This window comes from Mya arenaria, chromosome 17, assembly GCF_026914265.1.
Source record: "Mya arenaria isolate MELC-2E11 chromosome 17, ASM2691426v1".
NCBI classification, from domain to species: domain Eukaryota; kingdom Metazoa; phylum Mollusca; class Bivalvia; order Myida; family Myidae; genus Mya; species Mya arenaria.
In genome coordinates this window covers 45,741,677-45,760,969 of record NC_069138.1, presented here as the reverse complement: position 1 = coordinate 45,760,969, position 19,293 = coordinate 45,741,677, and the positions used below count along the sequence as shown (strand labels likewise).

The 19,293-nt window shown below is 34.4% G+C and overlaps 1 protein-coding gene across 1 annotated transcript; it reads right to left on the bottom strand.

The window, feature by feature from the left end:
- Positions 1-15,656: 15,656 nt before the first annotated feature.
- On the bottom strand, positions 15,657-17,698 carry LOC128223544 (probable serine/threonine-protein kinase clkA). Its single transcript, XM_052932820.1, has 4 exons — positions 17,673-17,698; positions 16,671-17,099; positions 16,127-16,294; positions 15,657-15,789 (listed from the first exon to the last, which is right to left on the bottom strand). Exons 1-3 carry the CDS (start codon positions 17,696-17,698, stop codon positions 16,243-16,245), a joined length of 507 nt encoding a protein of 168 aa, XP_052788780.1. The 3' UTR covers positions 15,657-15,789; positions 16,127-16,242.
- Positions 17,699-19,293: the final 1,595 nt, after the last annotated feature.

The following is a 19,293-nucleotide window of genomic DNA, read 5'->3' as shown; positions in this document are numbered from 1 at the left end:
TCAGTGTAATAGAAATTAAATTTCAAATCTGTAAAATAGTATTCAGCGCGCACAGGGTTCGGACACATTTTCAATTTCATTTCCAAAATGACGTTACGAGCGCATACAAATCGGCGCATTTGTCTTAAAAGTGTTAATAGTTGACTTTTTACTCCAATGTTAAGCATATAATAATCAGAAAAAAATGTTTATTTCAGTGTAAGATAGCAATATTTTTCACTTCGTTAACATCAAAAGTGATTATTTCACTCGCGGCTACGCCACACGTGAGATATAAACATTGGTGCTCACTCGGTGAAATATATGAATATTCTACATTTAAACAAACTCTGTATAAAAATGATTGAATACTATTTTATTGCATGAAGATTCATTAACTCAATGTATGATAAAAAAAAACAAAAAACAACGGAACAATTTAATATCAAGACTTGCAAAGAAATTTGGCCACGAGTTTCTCCAACATCAGGTGCAGCCGTTTTCCATCACACATAATCAAAATGATTACGTTACAAGGAATTCTATTTACAAGGGCATATAAGTGAGAATAATGCGATCTAGACCTTTCAGAACAGTGGTTTCTACTGAGCTATGAATAGTGGTGTGCTCCTTGTGCTACTGTGGTGTGTTATTGAACGGATTAGTGTATTTGTTAGAGCTCAAAGGAAGAACTTGCCAAGGACTCTGACAAATATACCCATATGGCCATTCCCAATCATTAACGTCATGCATAAACTAGGCTGGAAAAAAGTGTGGAGTCCGAAGTACTGCATGCGTACTTTCATTATATCTATTTACACCAATAGTTCATTGTTTTGTTTTCCAGAACTAATTAATTCATAGGTTTTTGTTTTACTTTAGTGTTATTATTCAATTTTAACAAACAGTATGCAACTCATTACAATGAAAACATATGTAAACATATCATAATGACATTTTTAAATGTACTTGTTTTTTTAAATATATTATACTAACATTTAAGTATTTGAGAAATTGTAAGGTTGTTTTCGTTAAAGTTTATTTTGTTGTCTATAAAAGCCGTTTAGCGCTTTATTTGTTCTCAGAGTTTTATATAGTTCAAAAAGAATGTTAAAGTTGGTATAATGTTTCTGTTTTTCATGGTATATGAAACTTTTTAAACAGTATTAAAAAGATTGTTATTTATGTTTGTTTTAAGCTAAATTTAATTGAGTTGGAATAATGATGAAATATGTTTTATAAATTCCATAAATTAAAAAATGAAACACCTTACAATGTCGATGAGCGGTTTTCGTTCCCAGCTGATACAAACTATATCATGGAACTGCTTAAACGTAAACTGTGAAATAATAAAATAATGTTTTGTTCAGTTGATTTGAGATAATTAATTTTCAATTAACGCGATGATTCGCCATCCGAGCATATCCAAAGATGTTGCGTTCATCGGACATTTTCTGAATTGCCAAAAATATACGAAGCTGAGATGTATTAATTTTTATTTTAAGAAATAATGTGTAAATAATTGTTGATGTACATTTTTAACTTTCAAATTGTATGTGTGAACTATTTTTCATCGTGTGAGATGGTGAATAGTGAGATAAAAAAATGTTTTTATGAAAGACTCGGGAATATGTAGTAAATCCCTACATGCTTGCTTGTGGTACATCTCTGTCTGCATGCATAATTGAATGCTCCTTAGTGGGACACCTTTGTATTTGTGTATGATTGAGAGTTACTAAGTGGGACCATTTTGTTTCTCTGCCTTATGTAGTGTTAGCTAATGGAACAACTTTGTATGTTTGCAGGATTGATTCTTCGTTATTGGGCTAACTTTTTTATGTTTACATAATTAAATGTATACATGCATGACTGTGGGTTCGTTAGTAGGACAACGTTGTACATGTGAATGATTGAGAGTTCGTTAGTAGAACAATTTTGTTTGCGTACTTGACTGAGTATGTGTTGGTGTAACCGCCTGTGTGTGTGCATGGCTGAGAGGTCCTTAGTTGACATATTTGTATTGTGGCTTGATTAAGAGTTCCACTAGGGGATAAAAGTGTAAGTATGTATTGTTGAAAGTAAGTTATTGGGACAACTTCATATGCGTACTTGGTTGCATGTTAGTAAGTGGAACAGCTTTGTATGCAATGTTAAGTATTTTAGAGGAAATAATTGTATTGTGACTGTTTTTGACAAATAATTATTTTGTATTGTGAAGTTGCTGTAGAAATAAGGCTTTTTAAATAATTTGCAGTGAAGTTTGGTGGTGTAACTATATATATTTTTATATGGAATATATCATAAATATTATGCATACATGTACATATTCTAAATTACGATGTTGAGACAAAATGCTTCAATCAAAATTTAAAATGATTTTTCCCAAAACACAATGCATTAACTTTTTATGTAATAGGTTTATTCAGATACAATTAAGAAACAAACTATTGTTATAAACGTTGTGAAACATACAAAACTATTAAACACACAGTGTTAAGAAACACACAGTGTTAAGAACTATATTGTTACATTTATATCCAAGTTTTTAACATTACCTGCTATGTTGTTATCAAATACGTAAACATATAGTATAAGCATTAGACTTGTAATTTACTGTGGTTATTTACTAAGTCAATGTCCAACTTCTAATTTTAATAGTGAACTATATTATTAAAATACTTTTAACTTGTTAACATAATATATAATATCAGTTCTAATTGTGTACATGTTCGAGGAAATAATTTGATAAGCATTGCAATTAGTTTTCACATGTGTGTACTTGTATATTGGCTTTTATATGACGATGAGGTTGCTATACATAAGGTAAAATCCTCTATTCCGTTCTATGAACGATGTTTGTAAATGATGTTGCCTTCAACTTTAATAACCAGAGCTTTCGAAATAAACAGTGTTGCAAAACATGTATAGTCTATATTTATTTGATACATTAACGCATTTGTTGTTTAAATCTAGGGTAAACTGATCGTCAGTCCGGCACGATTTAGGGCCGAATTCAGAACAATCTGGGCCGAATTCAGAACATCCACTCTCACTCACACTCCAACCACATTCCCGTAAGGGACACGCAAGTGATCACTTGAGTGGAATAAGGGGAGTGACACTCAAGTGATCTGTTCGTATTCACACGCCTCGCTAACACTCCACTTCATCAAGCGACCAATACAGTACAAATACATGTATGTTTTCATGATCATAACGGATTATCTGTTTGACTATGGTGGTGTCATACACTGTAAACATATGTTTATTTGAGATTAGAGTACCTTATTATTAGATATGGCGACAAACAAATGACAATAATTATTATTCTGAAACTGAATTAACATTTTCAAGCAATTGGTTAATAAAACATAAATAATTTGGATTGTAAATAACTGTTGCAAAATGCATTAAAATGCATGTTGTTGTTTTTTTTTTAATATTTAGCCGTTTTCCGTTGAATCACGTGATTTGAATATGTATTCGTATACAATCTTGCTTTTGTAGTCTGCATAAAGCGGTCTTAACGTTTGAAAATAAAAGATGAAAGTTGAAAAAATAAAAATAAATAGCACATGGATATAATTAGCGAATGAATGTACTTCTAATTAAAAAAACAAACGGAAAATTACACCTCGCAGTGAAAACTAACTCAAGAAATGAACGGACAACTGTTGATGAAGACGATAATAATAATAATAATAATAATAATAATAATAATAATAATAATAATAATGATTATTATTATTATTAGTATTAGTATTAGTATCCAACTGACTGTTTGCTGGGAAATACATATCGATTCTCTGATCACGCTCTGAAATGAACATGTTGCGCATTACCATGTACTTGAAGTAAGCGGCCTAGCGGGGTGAAGTTAGCGGCCTGGCGGCCTAGCTGCCTAGCGGCCTGAACTTGTTTCCTTTTTCGAAGATTTTATTTGCGTTCTTTTCTACAACAATGATAAATGTTTTTATTCACAAAGCAATATCTTTTAGCGAATATCAGCATCCCCCCCCCATTTTTAAAGCTGCTGGATTGAGTTTAAGGGAACTTTAGGCCGCCGGGCCGCTAACTTCACGCCGCTATGCCGCTGGACTGCTTGATCGACTTTTGAAAAAAATGTTTATCGCTCCAGAGTGATGAATATTGCACACAAACTAATTATTTGAGCATTGTTTTAGAAGAAATCTCATGTAAAAATGCTTTGAAGTAGAAAACAATTTAAGGCCGCTATGTTAATGTATAATAAGAAACATTCATTTGATTTATCATTGTTTTCCAATCAAACGCATAACAATTACTTTGAAATAGTTAACAAACTTAGGCCGCTAGGCCGCCATCTCCCAAGGCCGTTAGGCCACAAGACCGCTAGGCCGCTAAATTTACGCCGGAAGGCCGCTAGGCTGTTACTTCACGCCGCTAGGCAGCTAACTTCAAGAACATTAAGCTGCCTATTCTCTCAGCCGTCGTTGAATTGCAATCATCAAGTTTACTGGGCGTTCAAGATCAGCATGAAAGAAAACAAATATGTGATTGGCCCATCCATTTTAAAGTCCACGTTATTGAAGTTCATGCACTTCAATATATTTTCCCGGTCTCTTAAATATTGTCTAGGAATGAGGATGTCACTTATTTGTTCCACATATCTGATATATTCACTTGTCATGTACATTTATCACTCACACTCATTCAATTCCTATTCACAATCAATCATCGAGGGAGGTTCAAGTGGCCTAGCCGAGCACTCACAAATGCCCCACTCACGCAAAACACTTGTGAGTGATAAAAGTACATGACAAGTAGAAAATATTAAATATATCAGATATTTGGAACAAATAAGGGACATCCTCGTTCCCAGACAATGTTTAAGAGACCTGGATAATCCATTTAAGTGCATGTACTTCAATAACGTGGCCATCTTTTTTTTCAAAAGAATGCGCCAATCATATATTTGTTTTGTTTCGTAATGATCTTGAACGCCCAGCAAAGTTGATGGTTGCAATTCATCGATGGCTACAAAGACAGGCAGCTAAATGTACGCGAAGTTAGCAGCCTAGCGGCGTGTGAAGTTGGCGGACTAGCAACTTAAATTTGTTCTCTATTTCAAGGTTATTGTTTATGCGTTTAATTGGATTATGGTTATGATTGATCAATGTTTTTACTCGTACATTAACATAGCGGCATTAAATTATTTTCTACTTCAGAGCATTTATACATGAGTTTTCTTCTAAAACAATGCTAAAATAATTGTTTTTATATGCAAAATTCATCACGCGGAAGAGATTTTTTTCTCAAAAAGTCGATCAAACAGTCCCGCGGCCTTGCGGCGTGAAGTTTGCGGCCTGGTAGCCAAGCGGCCTAAAATTCCCCAAAACCCAATCAAGCAGCCAATAAAAAGGGGAAAATGCTGATATATGTTGATTTATGTATAGAAACATTTAATTTATCATTGTTTTAGAAAAGAACGCATATAAAAAGCTTTGGAATAGGAAACATTTTAGGCCGCTAGTCACATGAGGCAGCTAGGCCGCCAGGCCGCTAACTTTACGCCGCTAGGCCATTTCAGAACGTGGTCAGGGATTTGATATGTATTTTCCAGCCTACATTCAGTTGGATGATTATCATTATTATTATTATTATTATTATTATTATTATTATTATTATTATTATTATTATTATTGTTATTATTATTATTATTATTATTATTATTATTATTATTATTATTATTATTATTATTATTATTATTATAAGTAGTAGTAGTAGTGGTAGTGGTAGCGGTAGTGGTAGTGGTAGTGGAAGTGGTAGTAGTAGTAGTAGTAGTAGCAGTAGAAGTAGTAGTAGTAGTATCATCAGCAGAAGCAGCAGCACCACCACCACCTCAACTACCACCAACACCACCACCAACACTACCATATCATCATCATCATCATCATCATCATCATCATCATCATCATCATCATTATCATATTATTATTATTATTATTATTATTATTATTATTATTATTATTATTATTATTAGACGTCTATAGGGATACATGTTTGCAATCGTCAATGGGGAAGTGTATACGGATAAATTTTAGTTATGAAAACAAAGAAGATTTGTTAATGATATCAACTCTTATTCAACTTTACTTAAAATGTGTCGTCAATAACCATTTTGATGCGTGTAAAACTTCCAAAACGTCATATAAAACGAATAAGCCTAATGTTTAAAACAGGAAATTAAAAAAAGTTATTCTCTGTGTTTTTTGTATTGACTGGTCGCCGGTCATACGAGTTCGTTATTTTAGAAATTTACTTTCTGTGAAATCGATTTATAAACACGCTGTGGTAGTAAATAAGCATGTGAGAATTTACGGGCATATTGTGAATAATAGTTTAAATTATGCATTTGATAACAAATATAAGTGCCTTAACACGACATTAATTGACTATTTTAAATTTAAGTGATATAAAATGGGAGTACAAAGCTTAATTCACACGATTTTACTAACAAATATAAGCCGCAATAACAAAATTAACACAATATAAATTTAACTGATATAAAATGAAAGTTCAAAGCGTAATTCACACGGTTTAAAACAAACATTAATGAATAAAAGTAGGCCGAAAAGGATTAGGCCGAAATGATATCTCGGCCGAATCGACCCGACACCAATAATTTTATCGGTGATAATGCAAGGTACCAGTCTAAATAATTTACGCATGCCGGAGACGACCGAGTAACTACGATCTAGAAAGTTGAATAAACCGTCATAGTCCGGCTATGTCCGTGTTTATTCGGAATGTTAACAATTGTTAGAATATTTAAACGTATGTTTATTGTCATTATGATAACAAATATATATATTAACGCTTAGACATATTCCGCCGCGTCTTTGATGTCTTGCATCAATATTCGTATTGTTATTATTATTATTATTATTATTATTATTATTATTATTATTATTATTATTATTATTATTATTATTATTATTGTCGTCATCTCCATCCATTTCCCACTACATTTCTTCAGTTGTGTTTCACTCCGAGGTGTAATTTCCACATTGTATAATGTAAACACCACCATAGTCAAACAGATAATCCGATATGATCATGTAAACATACATGTATATGTACTGTATTGGTCACTTGGTGAAATGGAGTGTTAGCGAGGCGTGTGAATACGAACAGATCACTTGAGTGTCACTCCCCTTATTTCACTCAAGTGATCACTTGATTGTTCCTTACGGGAATGTGGTTGGAGTGTGAGTGAGAGTGGATGTTCTGAATTCGGCCCTTAGAGTCGAAGTATTTCTCATCTATAGTCCGTGCTTATGCTATCGTTGCCAAGTTACAACACACAATTGTGAAGATTACGTCCTAGCGGTTTGAAGTTAAGGGCATAACGGCCTAGTGACCGTTAGCTTAGCGGCGTGAAAATTACGTCCTAGCGGTATGAAGTTTGCGACCTAGCGGCCTAGTGACCGTTAGCTTAGCGGCGTGAAGATTACGTCCTAGCGGTATGAAGTTTGCGACCTTGCGGCCTAGTGACCGTTAGCTTAGCGGCGTGAAGATTACGTCCTAGCGGTATGAAGTTTGCGACCTTGCGGCCTAGTGACCGTTAGCTTAGCGGCGTGAAGATTACGTCCTAGCGGTATGAAGTTTGCGACCTTGCGGCCTAGTGACCGTTAGCTTAGCGGCGTGAAGATTACGTCCCAGCGGTATGAAGTTTGCGACCTTGCGGCCTAGTGACCGTTAGCTTAGCGGCGTGAAGATTACGTCCCAGCGGTATGAAGTTTGCGACCTTGCGGCCTAGTGACCGTTAGCTTAGCGGCGTGAAGATTACGTCCTAGCGGTATGAAGTTTGCGACCTTGCGGCCTAGTGACCGTTAGCTTAGCGGCGTGAAGATTACGTCCTAGCGGTATGAAGTTTGCGACCTTGCGGCCTAGCAGCCTACTGATTTCTATTTCAAATCAATATGCGTGTTATTTCAAAACAATAATACATTAATGTGTTTGATTTATAATTGAACATACTATAGCATATATCAACGCTCAAACAGTCTTAGCATAGCAGCGTGAAGTTAGCGGCATTGATGCCTATCGGCCTGATTTCGTTTTATATCGCAAAGCATTTTTATAAGCTTTTTGTTCTAAGAGTCGAACAGCCTAACAACGTTTGGTAAGCAGCCTAAAATATTTTTCTATTTCAGAGCTTTTAATAGGCTTTTTTTCTTAAACAATGATTGATAAATCAATGGTTTTGGTTCAAAAATCAACTTCCATTAGCAAGTATCAGCATTTCCCCAAAAATCGATCCAGCAGCCTAAAATTGTATTCTATTATAAAACAATTTTTAATGCATTTTCTTCAAAAAGCAAGTTTAAAATAATGCTTGTAATGCAAGCCTTGTCGTCCTAAATCAATTTTTAACAATTTTGCAATATGGCGATCAAGCAGCAAACGACCTAGCGGTGTGAAGTAAGCGGCCTAGCGGCCAAGAGGTCCAGTGACCTAGCTGCCTATCCATGGGACTATAATTGTTTTCTATCTCAAAGCATTTCTTACGCGTTTGCTTTTAAAACAGTGATAAATTTCTTGTTTGTTTTCACAAATTAACGTCAATATGAGCGATTATCACCATTTTCCCTAAAGTCGATATAGCAGCCAATATTTGTTGTTGATTTGAAATAATTTGTATGCGATTTCTTAAAAAATCTATAATAAATTAAATGTTTTCTATACACAATTTATTGATTACTGCATAACGATAGCGAAGTAGAGCGATAGTGTTGTTCGAGTCTGGGCATAACTTTGCCATGTGCAGTAGGAGAATAGTATATAATGATTTGTCACAAATGATTATTACATGAAAACGTGTCGCGTGCAAGACAGGTTCGACGATGTCATTTCCGAAATGATCTTACAAACGCATATATGTGTCTCTGTTTTCTCAAAACCCTCAATAAACAGTCATTTGATGTCATTTAAGGCCTTTAATAAAAGAAGATCTCGTTCAAACCAAAAAAAGATATTTCGCTCGTAAGATTTAGCTATCGGTGCAATATATTATATTTTATACAGTTAAAATACACAACATCATTAGTTGTTTGAGAAACATTAAACTGATGATGTTAATAAAGACTGTATATCATTTATATGTTCTTTGTTCAATTCGATTCGCCCTACTGGCAACATATCGACAATTTCACTTCGGTATCTGAGAGTGACATGGCAATGGTATGTAGCCTTTATAATATCGGCTGGTCATAATTGGGAAGTAATTATTATTGTGATCTTGATTTTATTGATATTTATATTTATTATATACCTATAAATATTCTGTCAAAAATATTGCATTTTTTATTGAAAATTACAAATGATCGGACAAAAAATCCCGTGTTACACAAGTTTCCGTATTAAACACTAGACAGGGACTACTTTTTCGATCGTACATGTTCAGAAATTTCCGCCAATCCGAATCTTTTTTTAGATTAACCTGGTTTACTTATAATGAAAATAAATCGTTGCAATGGTATTTTTTTCAGTTGTATATGACAGCAATTCTTAATAAAGTTAAGTAAAGTTTAGCAATAAAACGTTGGCAGCACAAGGTTAATCGGATGACATCTTCGCCCCAATGCAATCCAATATCGCAAACCACACAGAAGTAAATTCCTTAAACACGGTTTGTCAACTTTTCACTTAGTTCGCTCTTTTACTGCACCATTTTTTTCCACATAACCTTACAAACACCTGGTAACATAATTTATGGGTTAAATATGTCCAAAATAAGTTTCATTACCAGCCTGATCGATTCAGTTGTGACCATGTGACTTATACCATTTGTGACAAGATTGAAATATAAATCCACTGACTTTTTATTTTTTTAATCACCTTACCTTTCTTGGTTACAATAGTAACGGGCTTACAATCTTGGGCACATTTCATTACCAGCCTGGTCGCTGATCATACATAATAACCCTACAATGGAAACTACAGGGACATGCGAAGTTGCCAAAACATTAACTTATTCTCTGTTTAAATGCCCTTGCCAGGTTAAGGCCACATATTGTAAACATCAATAACGTCGGAGAATATTTTCAAGGAGGATTTTTCTGATACTGCTTATATAGCTCACCTAGGGGGCCTGGAATCAAGTTCAAGTCTGTAATTGTGTCATATATTTACTAGCAAGCGTATCAAATAAAAACAAAGTTTACATGTTTTGTAACACTGTTTATTTGAAAAGCTCTGGTTATGTATAATAATATGACAATCGAAAATCGTTTACTAACACCCTTCAAACGGAACACATTACTGCGTATTGCACAAAATGGAGAGTGAAAGTTACATTCTTACTAACTTATTGTCTTAACTAAGACCTGGCATTATAATTTATTGCATTTTTGTTGATAACACATTTATCATTTTTTCATAACAATTGGCTTTACATGATGGAAAAGGCCCAATCTCAACATTTTGTTTTAAAAACGTCTTAATTTTAAGTTTACAATGCAAAATTGAGATAAATTTTACATTTATTCACAAAATTAGTTCAGACTCAAAGAATAATTCACTAGAAGGCATCAGTTCTGGGCTAATTTGAACAAGCTATACTACAAAATACATCAATCGTCGTTCACGGACAAAAATACAGTTCTATTCACGAACACCTAATCAGACACACATGTATGCTACTCACATTTTACAAAAGACCACCTCTTACTATTTTGGTTTCAAAATATATATTGCTGCTTAAAGACAAACAAATAGTGCTAGTTTTATGTTTTTTTCTTTAAATATGGATGTGTTTGATTTTCTCTTCTGGGTACCGTGTCTCAGTAAAAAGGCCCTTTTGAAGACACGTTTGTAAAATATTTAAGTAGATTGATGTTTTTGTAATGAAACGACTCTACAAATTATTTGAGTAAATCTATCAAATTGAATCAATAAATATTGAAAGAAACAACGGTATTTTTTACAGTACTATTTGAATTGAAGGAAAGGTTCCGAGCTGAAATGAAACGCTATTAAAATATTTTGAAGCAATGAAACAAAGAAACATAACACGTGTGACGAATTTAACCACAGCCGTGTAAAACAGTTGACTGTAACTTAAGAAGTTGTTTCCCTTTTTATTGTTATTGCCAAATCGTCAAAACTTCAACTGTTTTGAAAACTCTTGAAAACTTTAAAGGTAAATAGTGTTATTTCTTCACATAAAAGAAACATATTAAGGACTGGAATACTTTTGTAAAGTTTTTATTATTGATATGAATCGCTCTTTTGTTTATTTAACTTTTAATAAGCGTTATGCATAATCTGTATCGTTATATTAAAACGCAAAGTGAATCTCGCTTGCCAGAATCATCTTTGATAGTAATTTAGTTAAGAATAATTTTGTCCAATCAGAATGCTGATAATATCGTCATTCTATATACAATTACCATACAGTTGTCATCAAGAAATAATTGATACTAATCAACTTGAACTGTAGTTGCTTTTCTAAATATTAACTGTCTTTACCGAAAAGCTCTGCTTTGACGTATTGTGTAGTTAATAGCTGACGAGTGGACCGTGTTCTTGTTGAAAGATACGATAGTTCATTTAATGCCTACACTTCTATGCTCTTGCTGGAAAGCTCAGCTATATTGTGAGGCATAGTAAGTTGGAATTTCAGCAATATTTCAGAGAAAGCTCTGATTTCCTGTTTGATATATTTTGAGCGTATTTATAGCTTGTAAAAGCAAAGAAAGTGAACGTATTTTATGTATATACCAAGAAAGCTCTGCTATCTGGTATTTCATAATTGATAAGCATTTAAATTTTGATAAGCATTTAAATTTTGAAAGTTACAACTAAGTGTTTTATTCAAGAAAGCCCAGCTTTCTGGTAATTCACCGAGATCATCGGCAAAGCAGTAGATTTAAAGAGTTTGAAATTCATTTTAATAAGTTGATAATAGGCATTTTGCTTAAAGGAAAATTACTTATACAAAACTTCTTTTATAGTTATTTTGTGATTATTTATTTGGAGCTTAATCAAGATCATTTGTACACAATCAAAAGTTTAAGTCACCTTGAGGAAAAATATTATATAGTTTCATCTTTTGTCATATATTTAAGAGTTCTGCCATTAGTTTGATAAAATAGTGTACAGCCGCTCGGTACACTCCGCACACGTTTCAAACGGTGGCAGCGATGGGTTATTGACAACTGGCGGAACGGAGCTGCCTTACCCTTGAGTTTCCCAGACCAAGACTCGGTACGAGTCTTCCCGGAGGGGAAAGTAATGTAATGGTCCGCGGTAAGCGGCGGATGTGCGTTCATAATATAACATTCCGTTATAGACGAAAGAACGTTCATAGTACGTATGCTTTCTTGGTTAGTAATATGCAAATTAGCAAAGCCCGGGCTCTGTGTCAATAGAGAATCTAGTGTATATAAAGACCAGGGTCGAGCATGCTTTTAGTGATGTAAACTTATCTTCTTCAACTTTTTGCCATTTTTAATCTCAGAATGATAAACAATGCAATTACAAAATGCAAAAAAAACAAAACACGAAAGTATAATCTAAGTAAGATCGGAATTATGCGCGACAACGTCATTTGCGAAATTAGCATAGAGACTTTCTGAATAACTTAAATTCTATGTAGCTTTAAATACTTACGATTTGCATTTGTAAAGAAGATTTTGGTTCAAACAGTTTTCCCGGTTAAATAGGAATAACACATATTTTATCATTTTTTTTTTACTCTGTTATATCGAAATTACTGAAACATATAGCTATAGTATAAAACATAATTTGGTTTTAGGTGGATGAGAAAACGCGCAGGTAAAGTCAAGAAAATACAGATTCATCAACACCTGATATTTACACCTCAACTTCCATTCCTTAAATGAACTGCCTTTCGGCAATTGCGTTCATCAATCGATGAACGCAACATCTTCGGATATGTTCGGATCGTAATTCATTGCATAACAATATACATGAAAGCTATTGATCTTGTTATTGTTTGTATTGTGTCTGCAGGTCCCGTAAAATATAGATCAACATTTTTAAAAGTGTTAGTTTATTATATTTTAAATATATTGATACCAGAAGTGTTTAATTTTACGTTTTAAAGTGATTTCAAATGGTTGATCTTTTCCCGCGTTATTGTGACGTCATTTGAAAAAAATGTTTCCGGTTATAGTCGAGTCGTTCTATTTACAGAATGGGTAAGAACGGATTACTGAAAGGTTTTCTTAAATAAAATGAAGTATTTTTTTAACAATTCTTGAATGAAATAATGAACTATTGGTGTAAATATAAGGAATGAATTGCGGGGTTGATGTCATTATCGGGGATATGAACGCAATTGGGTTGGTCAAAGTACGCGTGGAGTCCTTCGGACTCCACACACATTGACCAACCCAATTGCGTTCATACCCCGATAATGACATCAACCCCGCAATTCATTCCTTAAATGAACTAGCCCAGGCGGACTTCGATACATACATTCATACTATCACGTGATTATGTAAATTATCAAATCATGCAACAACAAAGAATGGAAATTGTGCGCTTCAAAGGAAATATTTAATTAAATATTAACCTTTGCTGAAGAGTTCCAGGTTTTAGTATCGTAAAGTCATATCACAATGACTTTACTAGTGCTGAGCTAAGTCCCTTGATTAGATTGTAAAAAGTAAGGTTGACTTATATCTCAGATGTGGTTACAGCACGCAAGTGCAACTATTTCAGTTGTATGTTTGTAATTATTGAATTACTAAAATGATAAGAAAAAAAGGGTACTCCAACTCACCTCATTGATTTAAAAAAAACTTACAGAAGAATCAAATATAATAAATACAGTAGATACATACAGGCCATAATGAATTCACTACACTCGAAATCAACTGTTCACGGAGATAAGCTCTCTTATGAGATTGAATAACAAAATAGCTCTGCACTGATTTACAATTGTTTGGATATATTAAGTAGATCTTATTACACACACGAAAAATGACTGAGATGCCGGTTCATCAATCAGAATTAATTGTTCGGGAGTTACACCCCAAACAAAAGTAGTTTAACGTTGATTTGAGTTCACATGAAATGCTCTTACATTATTGACTTAACAATAGAGAAGTCATGTTCCTTTGTCAATATAAAAGACCCAATTGTTGAATTCTAACCATTCCTGTGTCCTGCCGGCGTCTTTGGATATTCATCAATCCTGTCATAGCTGTCATTCTTTTCATTTTTTTAAACGACGAACCTCTGATCAATGTTTTTCGTCGTAAAATTGTGCTCACATTTAAAACATCCAAAACGTGTTTTTATTCAGAGAGCAAGTACCTAGTACCTACTATTGAGTTTTGTAAGTCATTCCCATCTACTTTTAATATTTTATGATGTTAAAGAGTCTTTATTTTTTTAGTATTGTCAATGCTGTATTTAGCGGGATGTTCATCATAATCATATTAATAAAATTAAAAATGAAGCTGTCTTGTTTCACCAAAACACCGTTTACTACAAGCATATATATAAAAAATTAGGTGTGGAGGGAAATGTTTTCCGGCAGTTGCTTTTCGGCCAACTTCACATGCCTGTACAAAGTAGACTTTATATGCGGAACGTAAATTTATTTGCAAGCATAAAACATGTTAACTCATGAAGATGTTTGGCAGAGACATCCCAGTTAAGATATCTGCAATGTCTTTTTCAGTCTGGTGAGTTCTCTATACATGTATATACTAGCGGTAATTCCGTGATCAGTTTTTACCCAATTACCACAGAGTGAACATTGTTAATCCAGAGGTCTTTGTTAGCGGGTATGATTGGTATGTTACATCTGTCGCCTTGGCAACAGAATGTGCACTTCGTGCCTGGCCGTTGAAAGTGTCCTTGCGTGCAATGATCATCATCCGACGTACTCTGCCACCAGTCCCGAAGACATGTGTCATGGTTACCGCATCTAAAACAGAATCATATTATCAGACAGAGGTTCAATGTTACCATAGTTTATAGGTAATAAAACTGACATTATTCCAGTTAACATACCTTGATTGCAATTTTCTAAAGAAAACTGATAATCAATCAGACTATCGTATTGATAGTATCCATATTTAATGAAACGGTAAACCCACAACTAGCATTTAAACGTCATAAAGAAGTTCTTCTTCACTCAACGCAAAATAAGGTTATCACTTGTATGAATTAGAATACTTCAAAAACTACTGAAGAAACATATGAAATGTAAAGTCGAAACCTGATCTGCAAGTTGATATATAGTATAAAGGAAATGTGTGAAATTCGACCGCAGGTACTGAAATATGACTTCGATGTACCGAACATTGGAATTGAAAAATAGACATATAGAAGCGGAATTATTTCATAGAGAAACGGAATGAACAAATTCATCGGGAACTGAGTTCGACCAGAAAATCGAGTCACCAGTGGTCGACATTGTGAGTTTCGGCTGTACTACAACACTGATTTTTTTCAACCCAATACAGATATCGTTTGCTTTTGCGGCTAATTTTCATAACATGACCGTATTTTTTAACCTATTTGGTCGAAGTTAAATATTGTAAAAAAATTGTAGATATGTACAGTTTTGATGGTTAATGTTGACACAATCTCCGTCAGTTTTGATAGTGATGGAGTGTTATCTTTAATGTAAAGGCAATACATACTTTCGGTCGTAAACGTTAGTATTGTCTGAGAGGACCTCCACAGTGTTAATACAGAAATTGTCTGGCGGAGAGCACGTGACATCGTGGTAGTTGGACAGACAGGACACTGATCCAGGAACGTCGCATTTTTTACAGATAGCTGAGAATACATCATTTCAATATTTGGAATATCATAATGTAAGTGACAGTTCTTCGCTTTTCACAGCACACTTAAGGCTTGTATTTTCCATTCTTTTATTAAAGACGGGAAAAACTGCTTTTTCAACGCTCGACTTTTGTTAGAAGTATTGTTTTGAAAATATAATTATTACACGAATGATTATCACATATATATACTGGTTCGAGAGCAGTGTCCGGCAGATTTAACAAATCGGGGTGCCACAGGGGCCGTAATCAATAAGAGGCATTTTTTACTGACAATAACATTGAAAGGAAAAAAATAAATGAAGACAATATCGGATTATTGAGTTGCTTACTCGAGCAGCTTGAAAGTGTTTGATTGATGCTATCGCGTGGAAGGCGGTAACAAAACATGTTGTTCCCTGTATCACAGCACGTGTTGATGTCAGCTTGCCGGTCTCTGACCCACTGCTCAGAGCAAGATCTCACTTGACACGCTACGTACTGCTCCCAGGATGCCCAGTCTGCAATATCAGAATGTACATGTACAAACAGTGAGTTCATTTTCTTATAGAAAATCAATTTGTTTATCGATTATCGATAACTGGTTGCAAAATGAATACAGTGACATCACAAAGTGCACGTGTTTTTTGTAGGTGTAGTTGTGTACAACATGTGAAGATGCGCATGTTGTATTATCAAATTGAATACATGTGTATTTTAGATAAGATTTCAGTATCTGAATTTACCATTAGTACATGACCAGATAAAAGGCAAATAGTTCTTGCATGCAGCGACGACGAAAAAAACATTTCCCAAAATAAGTAAAAAATGTTCTGAAGTGATTTGATTTTCCAATTAGTATGTTCAATAGAAAAAAAATACGTTTTGCGGTACTACTTCGTATTGTTCTTGTTGTTGAGGGTGCTATTGTTGTTGTAGCACGCATTGTTGTTGTTGTTGTTGTTGTAGTTGTAGGAAGCGTTGTTGTTGTTGTTGTTATTGGTGTTGTTATAGCACGCGTTGTTGTAGTTGTAGGAAGCGTTGTTGTTGTTGTTGTTATTGGTGTTGTTATAGCACGCGTTGTTGTAGTTGTAGGAAGCGTTGTTGTTATTGGTGTTGTTGTAGCACGCGTTGTTGTAGTTGTAGGAAGCGTTGTTGTTATTGGTGTTGTTGTAGCACGCGTTGTTGTAGTTGTAGGAAGCGTTGTTGTTCTTGTTGGTGTTGTTGTAGCACGCGTTGTTGTAGATGTAGCACGTGCTGTTGTAGTTGTTTTTCGAAGGGTTGTCGTTGTTGTAGGAAGCATTGTTGTTGTTGTTGTTGTTGTTGTTGTTGGGGTAGGGTGTGTTGTTGTTGTTGTATATGGTTGTTTTGGTCTCTCAGTCGTTGTCGGCCTGACTAAATTTAAATATATAAATATCTATAAGTTTTGGAAGCATTAAAGACTGTCCTGCAATATTAAGGAATTTTAAAGCTGCACTCTCACAAATTTACCGGTTTTCCAACTTTTTTATTTTTTATCTTAGAATTAGCAATTTTTTGCGTAAATACTTGCTAACCAGTGATAAAAGACTGCTGACAAAAGATCAGATCGCAGATTTTCATATTTCCATTCCAAATTTAATGTTTTATGGCTTAAACCGTTACTAACGCATAATGCAAAAAAACATCAATTTTGGGACGGAAATATGAAAAGCTGCGATCTGATCTTTTGTCAGCAGTCTTTTATCACTGGTTTGCAGATATTTACGCAAAAAATGCTCGTTCCAAGACAAGTAAAAAAAGTTGTCAAAACGTTCAATCTGTGAGAGTGCAGCTTAAATGAACTGCACATATTATAGTATAGTATTACCATGTGTCTGGAGGAGTGATCTTTTTATTTTTACTGGTGGTTGTCTCTACGTGGAAATATTACATTTAGCGTTCATTTTCTATTCATTCATCGAGGGAAAACTTGTACAGAAAGAATGTTTAAAATAAGTCAATATTGCGGATTCATATCAGGGCAATCAATCAGTTAGAAAACACTTGGTTGACTTACAGACGACTAACGACTAAAACACTTGGTTGACATGCAGACGACTAACGACTATAACTAAATATGTTTATTTACCTGTTTTGTTAGGAAAATATAATTTATTTACTGGTTGTCAGTTGAATTTGTATTCATTTACATGTATATGTATAACTGCAGTTTATTAATACTATACTAGTAGGCGAATGCACATCAGAAAACGCTGAGCACCTTTACTTACTTAGCGACGTTGGACAAGGTTTAGTGTTCACTGAAAATATAAACAGTTGCAATATAGCCAATAAATCATCACTGATTCGTGCAGTTTTCATTAGAAAGGTATTTTTTACACACAGAGATAGCTGATAGTCTGCGATGTTTCTTGCCTTACTTAAGCAATTTCCTTTACGTTCTAGTGGTGTTGTAAATAAAGCGTACGCATGACAATACTTAGCATGATAGTCGTGATAATACACCGACTCACAATATTCTCGTTTTATACCAAAATAACTGCTTTAATGAATGCTAGTGCTGTTGTAAACAAAGCGTACGAATGCCCATATGTTGCATGATATTCGTGACGATGTTGGTTTTTTATATCCTGCTCGGTCACTATTTTCTACCATGTATCATGTCACAACCTACCAATCAAACAGTTAAATGAATTACTGAAAAGTTATAAACAGTTTTAAAATTGTCTGATAAAACAAAAACAAATGCTTAATAAGCATTTATTAAGCCTTCAATTAAAACACCACATGGTTATTTAACATATTTATCAATTCAGTCAAGTAGTTTCTGAACTTAAGTGTGTTGTACACTAAAATACCAACTTGGGCTACAGATTTGTATATATTTAAGAAATATAACACACCACTGAAGGCCATATGACATTATAAGGACCGGCCAGTCAGCCTCCGTAAGTGTATGTGGACCGAGGCGTAAGCCGAGGTCCATTCACCTTCGGGGCCTTTAATGAAAAGCCAGTTTTATGACGTCAGCGGTCAATATTATATTTTTGGCCGGTCCGGACCTCGCCTAAAAATGTAATATGGACCGCTGACGTCATACGATTGGTTAATGCGGCTTGCTATTTTCACAAAGGCGAAAAATTGTCGCAAGTAAACATAATCAGGTTTGTTAAATAAAACACATTTAAATCGCTTTAAATATTGTCTTGTAATGAAAAGTGTTCGGTATAATATAAGAAATATAACACACCACTTCGGGCCATATGTCATTATAAGGACCGGTCAGTCAGCCCCCGAAGGTGAATGGACCTCGGCTAACGCCTCGGTCCATATACACCTTTGGTAGCTGACTGGCCGGTCCTTATAATGTCATATGACCCTCAGTGGTGTGTAATATTTCTTAAATATATTTGCTGCTCCTATTTGTACGACAACCGCGTGGACACGTGCAACACTTAATGGCCTTAATCGTCAACAGCATATGTATTATCAAAGGTAATATTGCTGTGTTCTCAGCGTTTTACCAACCTAGGTGATG